Source organism: Callorhinus ursinus, unplaced genomic scaffold (genome assembly GCF_003265705.2).
Source record: "Callorhinus ursinus isolate GAN/ISIS: 27379988/994484 unplaced genomic scaffold, GSC_fseal_2.0 scaffold8, whole genome shotgun sequence".
Lineage (NCBI taxonomy): Eukaryota > Metazoa > Chordata > Mammalia > Carnivora > Otariidae > Callorhinus > Callorhinus ursinus.
Genome location: NW_027397070.1, coordinates 36,690,313 through 36,712,462, shown reverse-complemented (window position 1 = coordinate 36,712,462; position 22,150 = coordinate 36,690,313). Strand labels below are relative to the sequence as shown.

General features: G+C 41.2%; 1 protein-coding gene across 1 annotated transcript in view; it reads right to left on the bottom strand.

The window, feature by feature from the left end:
- RHOJ (ras homolog family member J) overlaps positions 1-22,081 on the bottom strand; it is an 80,406-nt gene extending 58,325 nt beyond the window's left edge. Inside the window, exon 1 of the mRNA XM_025870497.2 lies at positions 21,379-22,081. Within this exon, the coding sequence (XP_025726282.1) occupies positions 21,379-21,622 (244 nt within the window). The 5' untranslated portion in view covers positions 21,623-22,081. The remainder of the gene's footprint in view (positions 1-21,378) is intronic.
- Between the last annotated feature and the right edge of the window lie 69 nt (positions 22,082-22,150).

The window sequence follows — 22,150 nt, the reverse complement described above, 5'->3', positions numbered from 1 at the left end:
ATTTTTAAAAATATTTTATTTATTTATTTTATTTTGAGAGAGATCGTGTGAGTGGGGGGCAGAGCAGAGGGAGAGAGAGAGAATCTGCACTGAGCATGGAGCCTGACTTAGGGCTTGATCCCATGACCCTGAGATCATGACCTGAGCTGAAATCAAGAGTCAGATGCTCAACTGACTGAACCACCCAGTTGCCCCTAAAGAAAGTAATTTTTGATTTATTTGACTAGCTGTTAATGTCACCCAGCAAGATGGTTGGGTTCACTGAATCATGGAACTGTGATTTTTTCATAAGTATGCTCTAATATCCACTATAAAGTAGACTCATAAAATCAGAGGGAAAAGGTAGAGGTGGATACAAATAATTGTAGAACCAACATATACAAATAATTAAAAAGCATTGTAACCTTCTAAATGTTCATTCACTCATTCAGAAGATATCTATTGAGTGCTAAGCATTCTTCTAAATGCTAAAGACATGGCTCCCCATCCCCATCTGACTAGACAAATGATAAAGGAATGTGATGTGTGAATGCACGCATATATGCATGCAATATTTTTAGGTGGTTATAAATTCTGTAGAAAAATAATGCAAGATAAATGGATAATAATTCATTATTATATAGTGTGATTGAGGAAGGCCTTGCTGAAAAAGTGACATTTGAGTGGATCCTTGAAGGAAGTTAGTAAGCCAGTCACATGACTATTGGGCATAAGTGCCATGCAGGGGGAACTGCAAGAGCAAAATCTCCAAAGGGGAAATTTGTATTCAAAAAATGGCAAAGAGACCAGGATGGATGGAGGTCAGAGTATAACCCTTTAAAAAAATACCTCTAATATTTTTCTCTTATCCAAGTGCAGTATCTTGTACCTCCCATAAGATGTTAAATAATAATGGTAATATGGGAATGTTTGCCTTATTCCTGACTTTAGTGGAAATATTTTTAGCCTTTTCCTATTAAGCATGATGCTGGCTTTTAGACTGACATAGATAGATAAACAAAAGCCCCATGTGTTTAAGTTGCCTATGGCTGCATAAGAAGCCACACCAAAATGTAGAGACTTAAAATAATAATCACTTTATTATTTCATGTTTCTCTGGGTTAACTGGACTTGGCTCATCAGTTTTTCTGCTTTGTCATACTTCAGCTTGGGCTTGGCTAGGTTGGACCTACCAAGATGGCTCATTCACATGTGTGGCAGTTGGTGTTACATTGTATGGGAGCTGAGCTGGAGCTGTTGACTAGAGTGCCCAGTTCTTACTTTGTTTGGTCTTTCCATATGGCTTGGGCTTCATCACATTGACAACTGGGTTCTAAGAGGAAGGAAATCCTGGGCTCCAAGGTACTAGAAAATCAATTTCTCTTCATCCTCTTGGGCAAAAACAGTCACAGGACCAGTTGAGATCCAAGGGTTGGGGAATAAACTCCACTTCATGATGGTAGAGTGACATATTTATAGAAGGAGGGGAGGAATTGACAATGGTTATCTCTGGAGGCTATCATACCATCAATTCCTTATTTTGCTATTGTTATTAAATCAAATTTTTGCTATTAATTTTTATAATGCTTTGTTAATCTTCATGAAGATGACCGTACTATTTCTCCTTAGACCTATTGATATGATGAATTTTATGTTTTTTTTTTTAAAGATTTTATTTATTTATTTGTCAGGGGGGTGGAGAGTGCACAAACAGGGGAAATGGCAGGCAGCGGGAGAAGCAGGCTCCCCACTGAGCAAAGAGCCCGATTTGGGACTTGATCCCAGGACCCTGGGATCATGACCTGAGCCAAAGGCAGATGCTTAACCGACTAAGCCACTCAGGCATCCCTGATGAGTTTTATGAATAGGTTTTCTAATATTGAACTATCCTTAAATACTTGGAATAAATCTCTCTTGCACATGGCTTTATCTGTATGATTCTTCATGAGATCCTTGGCTTCTGTGATCTGAACCAGGTCTATGGAGGCTTGTAAAACCCTCAGATTATTCTCTTTTTTGCACTTCCTTATATACATGGAATGTATATAAATCTAGATATGCTCCTCACCTTAAAAAGTATATTTTTGTTTGCAATTTTGAGGCCTGTTACCACTGGGCTCTGTCTCCTCAGCTTCTTTCTACTTCCTTCCTTTTTTTCTTCAGTGAATTCTGCTGTTTTGGGCATCCTTTTAAAAATATTTTGGAATTTATATCCTAGTTTTACTGGAAACAATTTGTATTTTTGTTTTCCATTTTTTTCTTCTGGATGGTTTTCAAGAAGAGGAGAAAACTGAAATCCTGGTCATATCAGAAGCCCCAATATGTAAATATAAAATTTTTACAGAAGTAAATATACAAATATTAAATTGATTTTCACAAGCTCTCAATAGGTATCTTAGAGTTGAAATTGAGAAGGGAAAGATTTCATTATTTATGAAAATAGGGATGAGATTATTACAAGTTACTTTTTTGTCTTCTTTTCTTTGATAGCAAATATAGCTCTCTCGTGGAAAGCTTGAGGCAATTTATATTGGTCCCAGGGAAACTTTTTCTCCTCCATCAACTCCCAACTGTATCTTAAAAATGTATAAATTATAGGTGTTTAACTGATAAGGGTTGTTTAAGTGATAGTTGGATGCAATTGGGGAAAATGCTTTTCCTTGAAGATGGACCCCAATCACTTCCCAAATTGTGATGCGTTGAGGGTCTGAAGAACAAGTCTGGGAGTTAGCAAGAGGCCCCCAGGGTGGGGTTATGGGAAAAGGGTGAGCATTAACTTTAGAAGTCAGATAATGCTAGGGAAATCAAGAGGGAAACAAATGCAGTCTTCCAAACAACTAACTTTTGGATCCATCCTAGCAGGGACTAATTGCACTTATTAACTATTCTGTGAATTTGGTAGAGTAGGCCTGGATTTTTCACTAGGCAATAGATTGTTTGAGGTATATTATCAATAGTAAATAGTACAATTACAATTATGTCTTTAGAATAGAGTGTTTTAATATCCAAATGTTCTCATTGTGAGTCTTTTTAAGGTCGTAAAAATGGATTTACATTCCTGATTAGAAACGATTCTTCTGGTACTGCAGCTGGGTGATCTGGGCCGTGGAGACCCTCTCCCAGCCCCACCTCACACCTGCTACTGAGGTAATGCCCACAGTTCTGAGGCGTTTCCATCCCTCAGAGGAACAAGTGGGCTGTATGTACAAGTTACAGTGTAGAAAGCAATACCTCCGGTTCTGAGCCCTATTTTGGGCACTCAGACATCCACATTGCGGATGAATGTGTGAAGGGGCAAATCAGGATTAACTGCATTCTTAGAGATGCAGTCCTGGGAAAGAGGATGTATGTACTTTTATGCTTTTGCTGTACTTTGTGGCTAATTATATCATGTCATTCTACACTTCTGGTGCATTTAATAAATAAAGTGATTTATTGCTAGTAGGAAACAATAACATTTGATAGTATTTTCCAACACAAAAAATGCTTTCATGTACATTATACAATTTGTGATTTCTTGGGAATGTTTGGCTAATATAGATTAGTTAGTTGCTTAGGGACCCCTACAACACTGTGTTACCAAGAAGACAGGTTACTTCATAGATACCTGGTTTCAGTGAAAAATTACATGTTAGAGAGGGTTATGGTGGTAATAAATTTACTCAACAAGGTATTTTTAGAGGCTCTTGTGGCAGAGTGAAATTGTTTGATGAGACTATAGACATTTCTAAAGAGCTTTTAAGGATAATACCGTCTTTTTTTTTTTTTAAAGATTTTCTTTATTTATTTGAGAGAGAGAGGGAGAGAGCAAGCAGGGAGAGTGGCAGGCAGAGGGAGAGGGAGAAGCTGGGCTTCCTGCTGAGCAGGGAGCCCAGTGTGGGGCTCTATCCCAGGACCCTGGGATCATGATCTGAGCCAAAGGCAGATGCTTAACCAACTGAGCCTCCCAGGTGCCCCTAATACCATCTTTTCTTAAAAACAAACAGACATGTTGAAGTTATCTTATAGGGATGAGAACCCCAACTGGAAAAGCACAGCTGTGTAATGGGTACCTGAGGAATATGTTAATATCTATCCTTCCTTCTTTTTTCTACCAAGAGGGTTAGGGTTTCTCTATCTTTGTTTCTGTTTGTCTCTGTCGCACACACATACACACACACACGCACACACACACACAGATTCAGTATCAGCAATGAGTTGGATTATACTTATATTTCAGTCTTCCAGAGATGTCCATGAAATTCAGGGTTGGAATGCTCATATTGAAAACATTGCTGCCAGCCTTGAGCTGATAAAATTGGTATGAAAGTTAGTCTCTGCCTACTTCACAACTTTCTCATGAAAGTCTGCAGATAGTAACCTCCCAGGATGGAAAACACAGACCTGTAGGTGACAGAATGAGGCATTTGGGCAATAATCAACTCACTATATGTGTTCCCTCCCCCTGTGCACCTCTGTGGATCACCTAGGATGATGGTAGAGTAGGCCAATTGATAAAAATGTCATGCATAACTACAGAGCTGGGATGGAAATGAGACCAAAAAAATCTGTAATGCGAAAGAAGAGCATCTGTCAATGTTGGGAGTTCACTGCAGAGACAAGCTCTGGGGACCTAGAAACAGACAGAACCAGAGGACCTCTTTCTTAGACTAATAGGTCCTACTGTAGCAGTAGTCTCCACAGTTGATCATAATTTCCTCCTTTTCAACTCTGCACAGCAGTGTGGATAACACCTGGAGGAAGTGCCCCCAACATCTGCACAAGTGGCTTTCAGCTTTGAATTCCATGAGAAACAAACTTAAGGTCCATTTATCTGGCGGCGAGTCCCAAATTCTGCTCTTACTCATTCTTAGCACTTGTTATCAACCATGATTGTTGAGCTTAGAACAGTACGGTCTCCTCAGTGCCCTCCTTCTCTCCTCCCTAGCTCATTTTTGTTCTCCAGATACACAGAGGTGAGGAGAGAGCAAGAAATAAAACCCGTTTTGAGGGCGCCTGGGTGGCTCAGTTGGTTAAGCGACTGCCTTCGGCTCAGGTCATGATCCTGGAGTCCCGGGATCGAGTCCCGCATCGGGCTCCCTGCTCGGCAGGGAGTCTGCTTCTCCCTCTGACCCTCTTCTCTCTCGTGCTATCTCTCATTCTCTCTCTCTCAAATAAATAAAATCTTTAAAAAAAATAAAAAAAATAAAAAAATAAAAAAAAATAAAACCCGTTTTGAAGTTGCATTCCTCTACCTTTGTTCTCTTGGCATTCAGACCCAGCACAATACCAGGCCACTCCCATTATGAAGTGGGTCCATTCACACTGAAATCATCTCAGATTCTTTGAAGGGGGAGATGCTAAAACCACTTGGAAATGGTACAGCAAGGTCATATTTAAACCTTTCTGGTCTAAATCTCTCATTTTATGGTTTAAGACAATTATCTTGGGCGTCTGTGATGATGTCTGATGCACTTGTCATCACTAGGGCATCCACTGTTCCTGATCCTGGAAAAAGTGCTACATCCTTTCTTTGGTGTTAGAAATATAATCAACATTTATAATCCAGTGCCTACTGTAAGCCCATGTATGACGGGGAGAAGTGCCTTGCCTTAGTAAGGAGAGCCTGGCAGAGGAGAAAAGCAGTAATTATAAGGGGGGTATTCACACCACCAAGAGACAGCAGAGAAGGAGGAAGAAAGCTTGGGGGATTTTATTGCCTCAAGAGACCGAGCATGACAATATAGATATTAGAGATAGGCATAATGCCAGATTCTTTAGTACAAAATTCCAATTCTGCCTTCTGAATGTCTGTGTCTTTGGTCATTGAGCAACAGTGTGCATGAAGGAGGAAGGAGTTTGGCAGTCTTTTGTAATTGGGGCAACACTTAGATGTTTTCTAAGAACTGCAGCTCTCACGTGACACACCTGCTCTGACTTAATGGATCAGAACTCCAGGCAGCCCTTGCCTTCCAACGGTACCTTTCCTGGGGAGGGAGAAGGAGTTACCCAGTCAGGGATTCCCAAGACCAGGCATTCCTGTGCTTCTCTTCATCCCTAGAATACAAGAAACTTTATGTTTCTGAGACTTGATGTTAAAATGAGGAAAGAGCAGATGGGGCACCTGGGTGTCTCTGTCGGCTGGGCGTCCAACTCTTGATTTCGACTCAGGTCATAATCTCAGGGTCGTGAGATCGAGCCCTGCGTTGGGCTCTGCACTGGGTGTGGAGCCTGCTTAAGATGCTCTCTCTCCCTCTCCTTATGCCCCTCTCCTCTACCCCCTCTAAAAAAAAAATGAGAAAAGAGCAGAAATTTGGGGAGTAATAGAGGAGGATCACCCTCTGTACTGAGGAAAGGCTCCTAGTGGGTCTTGGTAGAAAAAGTCCTGAGAGTTTGGGGCTGAAATAACCCTGTCCTTGAAGAATTATGGAGAAAAATTTTACTTAATTTTCTCCTTCCATAGATTGGATAGACATTGCTCAGGGGTAGACTTGCATTATTCCACAGCAGAGATCTGCAGCCCTTTCTGACTTCTCTTACATCACAGTATCATTTCCATAACTGAATTTCTATGATTCTCACATATACCATTAAAATATTTCTGAAGTATTTTTTTCCCTAATAAAGGACAAAATTTAAATAGTATTAGCATGAAATTTGGCTGATCAGGGGCTGCTTGTCAAGTTAATATACCACAAGGCCTTTCTCTTAAAAGATGTATATTCTTTTCATGTAGAATTCACTGGATGAAGGTACTGCAGAGGGGCAGGGAAACTCTTAATGCATATACCACAGAAAGTTTGGGATCCTTTAAAAAAGGAAGTAGGAGAACACGGAAAGACTAAATAAGAACAAAAACAATTTTTATGAAGCTCTTTCTTGAGTATGCCATATATCTTTCAATGGCAGATTATTGATTTTAAGAACCATGAAAAGAAAAAAAATGTGCATTAAATCCTCTGCAGTGTCCATTTTCAAAGATACTTTGTTTAAAGGTTTGTTGGTGTCCATTTACAAAGAAATAGAAAAATGGCAACAACTTTTAATGGACAAATAGATCATTCTGTGGGCTAATCCTTCTCACCCTCGAAATGCTTTACTTGGTGCTTTTTCTCTGGGCTCTGAGTTAATTGCAGGGTTTGTGGGAATGCCAGACATTGGCTCTAAAATCAGAGCCAAGTGTCTCTGTCAGTAGAATAGAAATTCTTTTCCTCACTTCACAGGGAATAGGCTTCTAAACTGTTCATGAGGTGGTGAAAGATGGGGAGGCTGAGGTAGTGATTCAATCAGAAAGGAAATCTGTTGGGGGGCGGTTTCCTAGCTCCTTGTGACATTGAAGGCAAATAAAATGTGTTTTCCCAAATGTTCTGTGGATGCTTTGAAAGTTCTGTTAATCTATATTCCTGACCCCCTTCCATTCCTTCCCCATCACTGTAAGCTCTAACTTGAAAGTTTAGAAATCATTTGAGGACCCATGTATCAAACTAGGCATGATGTGAAGTAATTTCTTTTACTGTGTAAATTACTATACTTAAGGTTAGTTGATGATGTAGTAGGGTCCAAAATAACTCACGATCTCTTGTAGGTACCCCAGAAGTCTTATAGCTTGGAGCCTAAGATTCTCCTTGTATCCAGAAAAAGCTGAGCTCTAGACTACCCTGGAATAAGATGTCTTTTGTGAAACTGACATTCAATCTGTGGTAACTGGTGAGGTTGCCAAATAGAATGTCTGGCTAAATAAACTTTTAATGTGTTAATGGGTAGAAAGTAAATGAAGCATAAAAGTCATTCAGGATGATTTGTAGTCTGCTGCATACTAAATCCTAGTAAGACTAGCGTACCTGTTACAATGATTGGGTATTCAGTATTATAAAACACAGTGATCTATGGTAACCACAGGGACCAAGATATCTCCTAGAATACAGAAAAATGTGTCGACCTATGGAGCCAAGATTAATTCTGGGATTCGAAGAAATCCCGTGTTTTGAAAGCCTTAACATGATATTGTGATGTAGATAAACCTGGGAAAAACTTAACAGAGACGTATTAAAATGCTGGGGGAGAAATGCAGTACTCTTCTATTGACAGCTTCAGTCCTTTACACTAGTCAGACTGGCCTACTTAAATAACAAGCGAAAAAGAAAACAAAAGACAGAAGTGCTTGAAAAGAGTATTTAGTTTAGATTTTTACCTCCTGTTAATGACTGTACATAACCCTTTTGATGAGATGCCCATTCCTATGGAACCATTAGAAAAGCTACCGTGTGCCAGCTATGGGTTTGAAAGGCAAGCTGATAATGACTGACTGAAACTGAATTTGTGAGAAGCTACCCATTAAAAATGGGGAAATACAAGGTCAGATATCTATGAAGGGAGTTGGAAAGATCTGGGAGTATTGTCTGAAGAGAAGGAGGAAAATTTCCTCAGTCTTCAAATATATTAAGAGTCATCATTCTGAGGATGATAATAAGGAGTTCTCCATTTTTGCTGAGCTTGGGTGAGAGGAAATAGTTTGGATCTGCTGCCTGTTGGATTCCGTTTATCTAAAAGGAAGGTCTTGGTATGGAGAATTAGTAAGAGGGTAAATGAATGGAATGAATAGAATAAAACTTCTAAAGCAAAGTTTGTACCTAATATTGACACTTAAGATTTAACATTCAATATCTCATTTGAAAAGTTTGGTTAAAACATGTCTACTCTAGAAAATTCTTTTTTTTTTTTAAGATTATTTATTTGACAGAGAGAGAGAGAGCTCATGCATGTGCGCACACAAAGCAGGGCGAGGGGCAGAGGGAGAGGGAGAAGCAGGCTTCCCGCTGAGCAGGGAGCCCAACTCAGGGCTCGGTCCCAGGACCCCGGAATCATGACCTGAGCTGAAGGCAGATGTTTAACGACTGAGCCACCCAGGTGCCCCTACTATGGAAAATTCTTAAGGGCTCTTATTTACCAGCTTGAACTATGGCAAATGTCATGTGAAATTCATTTTAGTTGAGGAAAGAAGCATTTAGGGTTCATAGTGCACGTTTATCCAACATGAGCAGAGAGGACTCTTGAGAGAGAGAGAGAAGCCAGTTTCCTTCTCATATCTCTTACTTTGGCAAGTATAAAATGCCTCAGTATTAATATATATAAACATGTTCATTGCATTTCTTGCAAGCATACCATCTGAAAATTAGTATACTTTCTAGCTAATGAATGCTTGTATTTTATAAATATCATTCATAATTCCTTGGAGTTTTATACATGTTATACATTAAGGAGATTATTGACCTACTGTTTTTCCTCATAATTAATCTCATTATCTGGAAAAAAAAAGTTATATGGCATATACTTTAAGGAATTAAGCTTTTCTTTTTGTCTCTATAACATCCAAAAAACAGAGATAAAACAGAACTCCTTTATATAATTAGGAAAACAACTTTTGCCTGGTTGAAGCCCCCAGATCTCACAAGTTGAAAATATGACTAGAACAAAATATTTTAGAATTTTTTTCCCTAGAAAAATAAAACTGTTTTGCAAGTTCTAAACCAAGCCAATACAATATTTATGAATGTATGTTTATGATGCTTAGGATATATCCTTTTAAGATGTGGGAGGATCAGATTTCAACATAGAAAATTATCCTAACTATTCACATAGAAGGCTAACTTCAGTGTAAGTGCAGTGGTTAAGACTGTGAGACTCTTGGATCTCCTTCCTTCCTTCCTTCATTCATTCAGTAGACATTTCTGAGTGTCTTTTGTGTCACAGGCTCATCCCCAGGCATTGGGACATAAGAGAAAACAAGACAGAAAGAAGCTTGCCTTTGTGAAGTATACATTCTAGAAGGAAGCAAGAAATGGACAATTAAATAAACAAATAAGATAGTAATTACAGAGGAAATAAATAGGTCTTAAAATGAAGCCTTCTTTAATCCGAGTGGTCTGGCCTCACTGAGAAGATAACGTTTGAGCTCATAGATTTGAATCCTTTCTGCCACTTCCCAGCCTTGTGATGTTGGACAGGTGACTTCTCTGAGTTCCAGTTTTCTCATCCATGAAATGAAGATACTTACTACCTAGAGAAATTGTGGGGCTCAAAGAAGTAAGCAAAAGTAACACAGGGTTTGACACGTACTAAATACTTAGCTAAATAGTATTAGTGAATTATGATTATTTATTTTCTTTAAGTAGGCTCCATGCAAAGCATGGAACCCAGCATGGGGCTTAAACTCACACCCCTGAGATCAAGACCTGAGCTGAGATCAAGAGTCAGAGGCTTAACTGACTGAGCCACCCAGGCGCCCTGCAAATTACTATTTTTACTAATCAATTGTAGATTTTCCTGCAAAAGGATCAGGAAGCAGTTTTGTTCACTATCTTGCATTCTGCTCAGGCCACACAGAGCATTGTTTCTCCCCTGTTGGCAAGCAGAATCACATTCTGAGGCTTGATTTGCTAATTTGTATTAAAACAGCTGGAGAAACTCCAAAGGAAGGCTGGGTCCCCACTAGCAGGACTGTTTGTCAACTGGTTGACCCGGTAACTGTGCCTGAGTCCCAGTTCTGAGATTTCTGCCTCCCCCAGAACTGACATGCTATCTCTTTCAGGAACCGGATTCTAGCCCAGGGAGGAGCCTTTCTGGATGCTCAATAACTGCATTTTAAGAGGTTTTCCATTTTTGTTTTTCCCGAATGTAGGTCAAAGCGTAAAGAACAGAAGGATTGGCCGAGGGGAAACAGATGTTTATGTTCATTTCATAAGCGTAGGGCTGGGTGGTTGTGTAAGAACAGTACAGAGCATCCAAGACGGCCAGAGCTACACCAAAACCACCCCCAGGGTCCCTGGCTCCTTCCTGTTTTTTAAGACTCCTTTGCTTCTTCCCCTGAGAGGAGGCGTTCTCTAAAATTTCCCTCAATGAGCCCACCGACAGTCTCCCAGTCAGGCCAATGATTGTTTTCCAAACAGCAGGCTCCGTGAACAGAGAGATTAGTTGTGGGACTTTGTCAGTCACGGCCGAGGCTGTTCTCCCAGCAGCTGGTGCTCAGGGCACCCCAGTTTGCTTAGTTGGCCCCTGTCTGCTGTCTTACAATTCCTACTCCTCTCTGTTCGGAGCTCTGGGGCTTCTCCGCCCTCCCCACCCCAGCCCTCTCCCAACACTTTTTGAGTCTTAGCCTCACGCATTCTCTTTCTTCCGGGATCTCTCTATGCCCAGCCTTGACAGCAGGTCTTTGACGAGAGCACTCTGGTCCTCATTTAGGAATTTGCTAGTTGTTTCTGAGAGGTTCTAAAGGCCTTTTCTGTTTTATGCAACTTTGCTTGTCAGAAACTCCCAAGTCAAGAAATTATATATGTGGATATGTATTTTTAAGTTGCTTTTTACTGATGGATGTTTTATCATGTTTTATCATAGAACTGTCCCTTTTGACTTGATTTATAGGCACCTTATAGTATAAAGAAAGGTCTTCTGAACTTGCTAAATTACATTAGATTGAACTATATGACCTTATGATATCCAAAAGATTTTCAACTGTGAAATGGAAGTTTCATAGATTCCATTTAGTAAGAAATGCTTAGGATGCCTGTTGAAATTTATGTTTATCTCTCTTTCTCTCAGTGGGTTTGATATAGCAGACTAAGGCTATGGCATGGACTAAAGAATCTGCATTTTCAACAAGCAGGTTTTTCTGATGAGCAGGCAAGTTTGGGAAATACAGGCATGTCATTTGTAGCAGAATAAACACCTCATTCAATATGGTGCTTAGGGCAGTTTCTATTGTTTATGTGGGTCTACTATATTTGGCAGAAGAAATCTCAACTTAGTGATGATAGTAAAGATCACTAGGAGTCCAGTAAAATCTGTTTGCCTTTTCTTTGGGCATAAAGCTAACCTCTGTCACAATTACATGTGGCCCAGGGTCTAACTTCTCTGTAATGAAGTGTGAACAGAAGTGAGGCACGCCACTTGTAAATCTGGCCCACACCGCTGCTCCTTGCCCTCCCTCCTCCCTATTCTTTTATCGTCCACTGTCTCGACACATGGCACTATTAAGCCCCCGGTAACAGCAGAGTCACAAGATGGGAAAAAGTCCGTGAATGGCCACATGGGGCAGAACCATCTCATCAACACGAACACTTGCCCAGCCTGTCATATGAGCAAGAAATAGAATTCTAATAGTTTGAATCATTATATGCTCGAGTCTATTTGTTACAGTATCCTAGTCTATTGAGTGTGGTGTCATTACAAGAACCTAAAAAAAAAAACAACAACAGCAAAACTGTACTGTTGGCTTCGCTGTTCAGTGGAAAGTGGTTAAAAAAAAAGAGTCTGGAAAGATCAAGATCTATGCTCTCCTGTGGCAAGACTGTAGTTTTGCAAAAACTATTATCTGTGAAACCTGGAAGGTAAACTGAGTTCCTACAGTGTCTGTAGCACTCAAAGGAAAGACTGGGAAAAACCAGATTGTTATTGTATGTTAATTGTTACTTATTGTGTTTAGCAAGGTGTTCTAGGAAAGAAAAGAGCTGAATTGGTTGTTTTTTTTAAGCAGAGATTGATAGAACACAGGTATTGATGGACTTACAGAGTTGTAAAATTGGTTATTTTTGGATTCCACAAATAGAAGATACAATTAAAAAAGGAGCCATAAATGTCCATTTCTCTGTTTAAGCAGGAGAATCAGATCTGTGTCAAAGACACAATCCCTTGCATCTAAGCCTACTGCTTTATTATGGCCTCTTGGTGGCTATTGTTAATTTGAGGGGAAAAACAAAAGACATTGGTTACAGGAGGCAGACAAATAAAGTATGTTTAAGAAGCATGTCTAAGGAAGACATACTTTGGTCTTGGATGTTGTTACTGGTCCATGGAATTTACCAGAAACCTGGTAAGTTTTTGAGACTTGTGTTTCCGAAGAAATGCCAAACTTGGACTGAATACGCTTATAGCTATAAAACGACCCTGAGCCCCCAAATTGTACAAGCAAGAAGCAGGCTGTGAAAGTGCTGTAGTCCCCGAGGAAAACATGCTCCCAAAGGCCTCATTGAGATGTGTGTCACGGAGGGCAATGGATGAACAAGAAGAACCTCCCAGACCCGAGCCAGGAAAAGTCAAGACTAATGGATGCAAAGTCAAGACTAAAGGAAGCCTGAATTTCTCCTCCCAGAGAATAGCATCAGGGTCAATTCCCAGAAACTTCTTCCATTGACAGCACAGAGGGTCTTCCCAGTGTTTGCTATCAGGATTCTGTTATTGCCATGTGTCTCCCATTCTTTCCTTTTCTGAAGGGGTTTTGAAAATTTTAGTTATTCCATCCCTGTTCTACCATTGTTTAAGGGGTGATTGTATAAATGGGGCAGATGATGAATCTCCTATTGCACCACAAGGAACCATGTCTCCATCAGATGGAAAGAGCTGTGTATCACCTGCAAGCACTGGACTCTGACCTGGTGTGGTGACAGAATAGGACTCTGGGCGGTCCTTCTGTGGAAAAGGGCAAGTTGGTTTTACATGGGGGAAAAGTGTGGAAGGATATTTAGTGGCTGGAGAGTCTGATACAAGCAGAGATGCCTGGTCTCCACTAAAATCTATTCTTCCTTCTCTTGGGCCTGTAGGTGGGTTTCCTATCCCAGCCTCTCTTAGACTGAGGCGTGGCCTCGGGTCTCATTTACACGTCCTCTGGAGTGTGACTGGAAATGATGTCTGTCACTTCCAGGTTTGGCCCACAAAACTTTCCATTTGAGTTTGTCCATGTTCTTTTTCATTAGGCTGGGTGGATGCAGATAAGTATGAGATCTCAGGGGATGGCAGGGTCACAAGATGGAAGGAGCCCGGGTGTCTAGATGACTAAATGGAGGGAAGTGGCCCCACTGACTTGAATACTTGCCCAGGACCGTAACATCAGCAAGAAACACCCTGCCGTGGTGTTAATCCCTTACATGTTTGGGTTAGGTTAGCATACCCTAACAGTGGCTTTTTGATTAACGTTAATAGCTATAATGCTCTACACTGCTTATGTTGTTTGTTTACTGTTTCATGGCTTCCATTTACTCCTTTACAAGCCATTTAACCTTGGGCATATTGGTTAATATCTTTGTGCCTTGATTTCCTCATCAGTAAAATTGGGAAAAGAATATACCTCACAAGAGCATTGTGAGGAAGCAGTGAATTGATGTATGAAAATATCGCAAATATGCCTGAATCATAGCAAAGACTCTGGAAGTGTACAGCTACTGTTATTGTTGTTAGTACATGTACTGGTGACACTTGAGTTTCATAATTAACACTGCCACACTGCTTGTTGGATCACACATGGCCCTAGAGACTCCTGCTAACACCGGAAACAAAGAGCACCGGAAATAAGCGCTGTGGAAATAAAACCAGGTGGATACACATGAATCAAGTCCTTTTGTTTCATGAAAATTGGACACATTCAAGAAGCTGGTGGACTTCAGAGCTTTCAGGAACAATGCCAGGCCACTCTGTGACTCACAGTTGGTCTCTATTGAATTCATGATGGAATTTATCCTGACTGAGTTACACCCGGAAAATTAACTGTTTGGATTCTGCTGACTAACCCAGCAGGTGGCATGGATTTTTGTATGTGGGAAGGTAAATTTTCAGCGTCATATCAGCATCTGCATCCGTACACAGAGGGTAGGGTCTGTGTCATAGGCCCTTGAAGTCTTGTGCTCAGGATTGATGAGGGAGAGTGTTTCTCTTCAGTTTTCTTACCTGTCCTTTCCTGAGAGGTCTTATGTTTGTTGCCCATATTCATGCTGCCTTTTTAAAACAGGCCAGCTGTACCCAAAACATAAATGTCCCATGTGCTGGGCCATCCCTGAGCCAAATTTGTTATTTGTCTCACACTAAGAGGGAGAAATGGCAGATTTTGAAAAAGCTATTCCAGAAATAAAATACTGTTTCCCTGAAGCCCAACCTCCATGGGCAGGTTGGTAGTAAACTTTTATGAAGGATTTCCTAGCCTGGATGTGAAGGGAGTTAGGCCATGTGGAACTAAGTGTCTTGGTCACAGGGAGCCTGTCCACTGAAGCCTGAATTGGTCTCGCTCCTTGGTTTGTTGCCAACTAAAACTGGAATGCAGGACTGCAGAGAACTGCAGATGCTGTTTCCAATCCTGGGAGCATGGTTGTTTTTGGGTTACAGATACTTAATTTTCTTGATCCCTCTTCTGTTCTTCTTTCTTACTCCCAAGAGCTGCAGCTCACAATTCATAGTCCCTGCAGTTCGCTTTGGCTTTCCGAGTGTAATTTGCATCCTTGAAGCCTCTGATTGTGCTTGCTTCCAGAAGCATATCTCAGGGTGGAAGAAACTGTTCGTGTGATTCCCGCCACTGCCCCTTTGGTGTGACCTCCAAGCGTCCAGCAAAAGCATCAGCCACACATTATACCCCCTCAAAAGGAGATATTGGAAGGTTGGATACCTACAAGATTTTGTGTTTTTGAGCCCCATTGCATTTAGAAGGAACAGAGTAAGTGAGTCCACTGGTCCATTCTTGTCTCCTCTTACACAAACTTCTTTTATATTTTCATCTAAGGTTAAAATCTGGTGATTTAGTTCATAGTCCCATGAGAGTTGTTTCAGGTTTCCTTTTAGCTTATAGAAAATGAATCTCATCCATTCTCTAGAGATTCTCAGGTGTCTTCAGAAAGAGCAAAAGAGAAACTCCTGAGTAAATATTCCCAAATGGGTAGAACTATGTCACGAACCTTTATAGGCCCAGGAATAGGTTTTATTCACTTTCTATTATTTTGTGTTACTCCCCCTCCCTGGTGGATTGGACAGTTTCCCCTGCTCTGGCCATTAAGTTGTGATTAAGTCTACCTTGGATGGATCACCATTTAATTAAGTGAAAAAGTTAGACTTGACTTTCAGCTCTCTGTGAAAACGACTTCCTTTTACATCTCACTCAGCTGATAGAACAGCTAGATTCCATCCCCCCCATGAATCCTGTGAATTTCCTGCATAGATGGCTGGATTTGCAAATAGTGACTTCAAAAGTGAGTTTTGAAACACAGGTGGTTTTTTGACAAATTCTAGGAGGGACGGGTGATAGAAGAAAGGGCCACAGACAAAATCAATTCTAAGCCAGAGGCTGATGGAAATGGTGAATGAGGTACACCGTGCACAGGCTCCAATGTGAACAGGCTTATTTGACACACCTGTGTACATGGACATATAAACCATGGACAATCTAACTTGACACACAATCTAAGAAAACACAAAATGGAAGTGTTATCCTTATGTCATATGTTCTATGAAACAGAAGCGTGAGTGGCCCTATCTACTTTCATCCTGCTGCCCCTAACTTTTAGTCCTAGCCCTTGGTTGAACTTGGGGTCACTCTGAAGCATGCTCTGTATATAAGAGCTGTAAGTCTTTGAGGGAGCCTCTCAAAATTTAGGTAGGCTTTTGAATATAATGCTTATGGAGCAATTTGCAGCTCATCTGTTTCCAAATGAAATTTATGCATTGCAGAGTTACATTATTCAACAGATGTGACATTGGCCGCTTGGGTCAAGAAAAAATGCCATGTTACAATTCCAGTAGAGATAAAATGATACTTGTGAACAAAATAGTTAAAAAATAGAATAAATTTAATAAATTTCTAAACATATTCGTTCCTAAAGATTGGACCAGCTGTTCGTTTATTCAGCAGTTTCAATGGGCCAGAAATTACCTAAGCACTGGAGGGACAAAGGTGATTAAGACATATGAACTCATTTATTCAATAACTATCTGTTGAGAGTCTACTGTATGTTGGGGTCTTTTTTAAAAAAAGTTGGACATAGAGCAATGAACAAGACAAAGTCCTTGTCCTCATGGAGTTCCCATTCAAGTGTGGGATAAAAATGGTAAGCAAATAATTAGAAGTATGATGCCACTAGTGTGAAATGTTATAGGTATGTAGCAGGATAAGTGGTTAAAGAGTGACTCCGTGTGTGTGTGTTTGTGTTTTTGTGTGTGTATGTGTTAAATAATGTGGTCAGTTGAAGCTGAAGAGGATCTGGGGGAACAGTGTCAGGCTGGGGGAAGGGCAAGTGTGAAGTCTTCAAGAAAGTGGGATATCGGTGTGTTCGAAGCATACCAAGATGGCTGGTATGGCTAGAGTGGAATAACTGAAGAGAAGAGTTAGGAGATGGGGGTGGAGAGATGACAGGGACCAAGTCGTGGAGTGCCTTGTAGACCATGATGAATGATGGATCTGAGTGTGAAGGGATTGGGGGATTTGGGCTGTGAATAGCCCCTTTGCCAGCTGTGTGGAGAGCTGACTAGAGGGGGGAAAGGTTGGAAGCAGGGAACTGAGAGGTGATTACAGTAGTTTAGATGAGACATGATGGTGCCTTGGACAAGAGTGAAACAGTGTAGGTGGTGAGAAGTGATGGGGTATTTTGAATGTTGTGCTGATCAGTAGCAAGAAGGAATAATAATGAATGGTTTGAATGGAGAGGGTGGGGGGTATTGTCATAGGAAGAAAGGAGTCAATGATAATACTGAAGTTTTGGTTCTAAGCAACTGGGTGCAAGAGAGTGGTCATGTACTTGCATGGGGAAGTCTAGGGGAGGACTAGATTAGGGCAGTTAAAGAATTTTGTTTTAACAGGTTAAATTGGAGATGCCTATTAGATATTCAGAGGGACAGTTGGATCTGTGAGGCTGGGTCTTGGGGAATATTGGGACCAGAGATATAAATGTGGGAGCCATTGGTAGATAAATAATAACTAAAGTCATGAGACTAAATACAACCAACTGGGGTATGAGGATAAATAAAGAAGGGAACTGAGGGACTGAACACTGAGGTTTGCCAACATATACTGTTTGGGAAGAGACAGAGTAGGCAGCAGAGGAGATGGAGAAAGATTTGACAGTAAAGGGAATAAAAGCCAGGAGAAGCTGTTATCCCAGAAACCAAGCAAAGAAACAGTAATAAGCCATAAAAAAGCCTCCAAGCCATCCAGTAAGATGAGAGCTGAGAAATGACCATGGGATTTGGCAAGACACAACCGTCTCCCTCGGGAGATCCAAGCACAGTGGAAGTGGGAAAAACAAGAAAACAGATAAATCGCTCTACATTGTGGAAGCCGTCTTCTAGAAATGTGAAGAAATTTCTGGAGATGGGTTGAAGATGGAGCAAGGAACTCTCCTTATGGAGTCAAGGGGGCTTGGAGAAGAAGGATGCCTGGAGGAAAGATGCCTGCAGGAGATGTACTTTTGGGTGGATGGAAAAGAACTAAGATTCATAAAACTTAAATATTTTTTCTAGCTGGTTGTTAATTTTTTTTTACAATCACTCATTCAAAACTGTTATTTCCCCTCCCAATTTAATATCCCACTACTATTACTCCATGCATATTTTATCAATTATCAATACATGCGATTACTGTATTATAAGGACATTACATACATCTCATCACATCCTACTCCATTTGGAGGATACTCTTCAAATTGTATTTTACTTTGTTGTAGTCTTTATCTTTTTAATTTAGAGGTGAGGGAGGGAGAGGGGAAGAATCTCAAGTAGATGGAACCCGATGCAGGGCTTGATCTCACAACCCTGAGATGACCTGAGCTGAAATCAAGAGTTGGATGCTTTTTTTTTTAAAGATTTTATTTATTTATTTGACAGAGAGAGACACAGCGAGAGAGGGAACACGAGCAGGGGGAGTGGGAGAGGGAGAAGCAGGCTTCCCGCGGAGCAGGGAGCCTGATGCGGGGCTCGATCCCAGGACCCTGGGATCATGACCTGAGCTGAAGGCAGATGCTTAACGACTGAGCCACCCGGGCGCCCCAAGAGTTGGATGCTTAACTGAGCCATTCAGGCGCCCCTGTAAACTTTATCTTTTAATTATATTTTAATTTCCTTTCCTAACTGTGTGCAAGTGTAGAGAACTTACTCTTAATAATAATAGCTACTATGTACCGCACACCATGTGTGAGTCACTGTTCTAAGAATTTCACAGGTATTAATTTATTTTGTTCTTACAAACACTCCTAATACTTCTATTGTCCCTTTTCTTTTCTTGTGATAACTGAGGGACAGAAAGGTTAAGTAACTTGCTCAAGGCCACACAGCAATGGCAGTGCCAGTATTAGAACTAAGCTCTCTGGCTTCAAAGCCCACCATCTTGAACAGTATGTTCAAGTATGCTTCCATCCTTACTATTGTTATAGCTCTACTTTCCTGGGATGGGTAGCTGTTAGGGAAACATCTTCAAGGGATAGTCTCTCTCAGACTTCAGCTGCAATTTTCTAAAGACTCAGGAATTCAATTGCTGCTTGTGATTTCAGAATGCACCAGTAGGACCCAGGGACTGGATACTGCATACTTGTTCATATGGAGAAGAGAGGTAAAGCCATAGAGTAGCCAAAATCTTTAAGGTGCTTTGGTGCTCAGATAACAGTAAGAAAATACACATTTGAAATATAAAATAATTTCATCCTGGTGGAATCTAGTAGTTGAGCCTTTGTTTGAGCTCTAATATATTTTTTATAGGTTGACTTTATCCCTAAAGATGGTTTTATCCTCTTTTTTCTTATACTAGGCTGATAACTGGTTCAACCAATAGATGGGGATTGGGATACATCATTTTCAAAAGCACTTGAGGCCTCTCCCGTTAGTCAATTTTGGGCCTCACCTTTGATTTAAAAGTTTTTGAAATTAGGTACCAGCCAGTTTTCCTTTCCTAGCAGAAAGAGGGTATAGAATAAATAACCTTTGCTAAGATGTTTCCATGTCAAGTATCTTAGTAACTTACTTAAGTCCCGGACCTCTTAATCTTATTGGTTTCCCCCCTCCCCCCAGCGTGAAAGTTTTCTGTTCTCTTTGAAATGTTCTTTTCTGGTCACAGTCATTATATTTTCGGAAAAGCTTAAGGGAGCTAGACTTAAAATTTGCTCTTAATTTTACAAATATATATATATGTATATATATATATATACATATATATACATATATATATATAAAGCCTTCTGGGAAGTGGATATTATTTTCACTGTGGTACTGTGGTACTCTCCCAATCTGCTATGTAATATTGTCATAAATCATGTAACTGTAGGAGAAGGAGGGGACTTAGGTGATTGTTTAGTTCTGGAAAAGAAGCTACTTCCTAACAGAGAGAGGATTTCAAATGGCCACATAGCAAAGTCAACATTCACACAGGTTTCCTGTGGGCCGCTTCTCCTTTGCTGAACTTGACCCAAAGCCAAGGTGAAGGAAGGGAAAATTTTCTCTTATGAAATCTCAAATCTCTGATAACTCACCAAGCTGATCACTCTGTTGAAAAGAGCTATAAAATTAGGGTAGTGTAAACTTGAAGAATTTCATGAACTTGTTTTTGAGGAACAATAAGATATGTTTTAGAAATTAAGAGAAAAAGTCAGAATGAAAATGGAAAAATTGATGGGGCGCCTGGGTGGCTCAGTTGGTTAAGCGTCTGCCTTTGGCTCACGTTATGATCCCGGGGTCCTGGCATCGAGTCCCGCATCAGCTCCCTGCTCAGTGGGGAGTCTGCTTCTCCCTCTGCCCCTCTCCCTGCTCGTGCTCTCTTTCCCCCCTCTCTCAAATAAATAAATAAATAAGATCTTTTAAAAAAATGGGAAAATTGAGATAGGCTATCACATTGACAAGTACACCTACAAACTTTAGAACACTCAGAAAATAAAAGTAACTGAAAGGATTAAGTTGTGACTACCGTATTTTAACTTGTCATGCCTTAAAATATTTTATGTCCAATTTAATCCTTTCTGGACATACTCTAAAACGATTCAAATGTTATTTTTCTCTTTATTTTTACTTTAAAAACACATTAATTCAAAGTGTTTCTTTGAATTCAAGATACAGACTGCCTAACAGATACTTAAGACCTTTCAGTACTAACCCCCGCCCGCCCATCTACAGCCCCAGGAAGATAAAAGCCTAATTAGTACAGCCACCGATTGTTACAGAAAAATGAATGTTCTATCGTTTGTTAATCTTGCCATTTCATTTAAGAATGGCATGAGGTAAATATATGAAAAGTGGCAAAAATACTTCTTTCACTAGTTGTGTAGTTAGTGATGATTTTTTTTAATTGTGTTGCAGTTACATTTTAGAATGTTCCCATAAAAAGTTATGAATCTTCCCAAGAACGTTGTGTGAAATCTCTGGCCCCAAAGCCTGGAGGGCAGTTCAGGGTATTTCCCCAGTATTCGTCATTTGATTTAAGGGGGGGGGAAGTTGTGAGGCTACCAATGGACGGACGAATTGTCCTAACGTTCCAGCAGGGACCTTGGCTGTGTGTTTCGCTCCGGGACCTGGCGGCGGCCAGGCCGGCAGCCCCTACTGGCTGCCCTGCGAGCTAAAGCAGGCCCCTCTGAAGTTGGGGTGTGGCGGCCCGCATCGCGCACCCGGTCCGCAAGGGCAGGGTTTTCCGCCTTCCCTTACCTGCATAGTGGTCAAACACAGTGGGCACATACTCCTCTGGGAAGGCGTCGTTGGCGTAGCTCATCAGCAGGCAGGTTTTCCCCACGGCGCCGTCTCCCACCACCACACACTTGAGCATCTTCTTCTCCTCCGTGCCCCCGCAGCCGCAGCGCCTGTCACCGCGCTCGGTGCAGCTCATCGCGGCGGCTCCAGCTGCCGGCACCGGGCAGCTGCTGTGGCTTCTCCTGCTTCTCCCGAAGCCCATGGAGCGCGGGAAGCGGGCGAGCGGCGGGCTCGAGATCACCCTGCCTTACTTAGGGCGCCTGGGATCACACGGACCTGTCCCAGGCAGCCGGCACATGCCCTCGCACTTACCATACTGGTCAGGAAAGGTAGCACACATTTGGGAGAATGATTAAAAGCATCTGTCCCTTTTCCCTCTAGTTTGAGTTAAGAAACCCTCATTTTTTCTCCGAATTCTAGGGGCTGCGTGGCAGTCTAGAAATTTCAACAGCCTGAGGGTTTCCGCTGTGCTCTTTCCCTCTCCAGCCTGGCTAGAAGACACGGTAGAATTCTGCTAAATCTTCCCCTTTTTCCACTTCACATCTAACATGGAGGGAAGCTGGGCTTTTTAATGGAGTTTTCCCCTTGCTTCCTCCAGCTTGCCGAGTACCAGGAAATCATGGGTTTCCTGCTGCATTCCATATTAGGATCAGTAGGCTGAGGAAGGCTGCAACAATGGGAGCTCTGTGTGTGTGTGTGTGTGTGTGTGTGTGTGTGTGTGTGTGTGTGT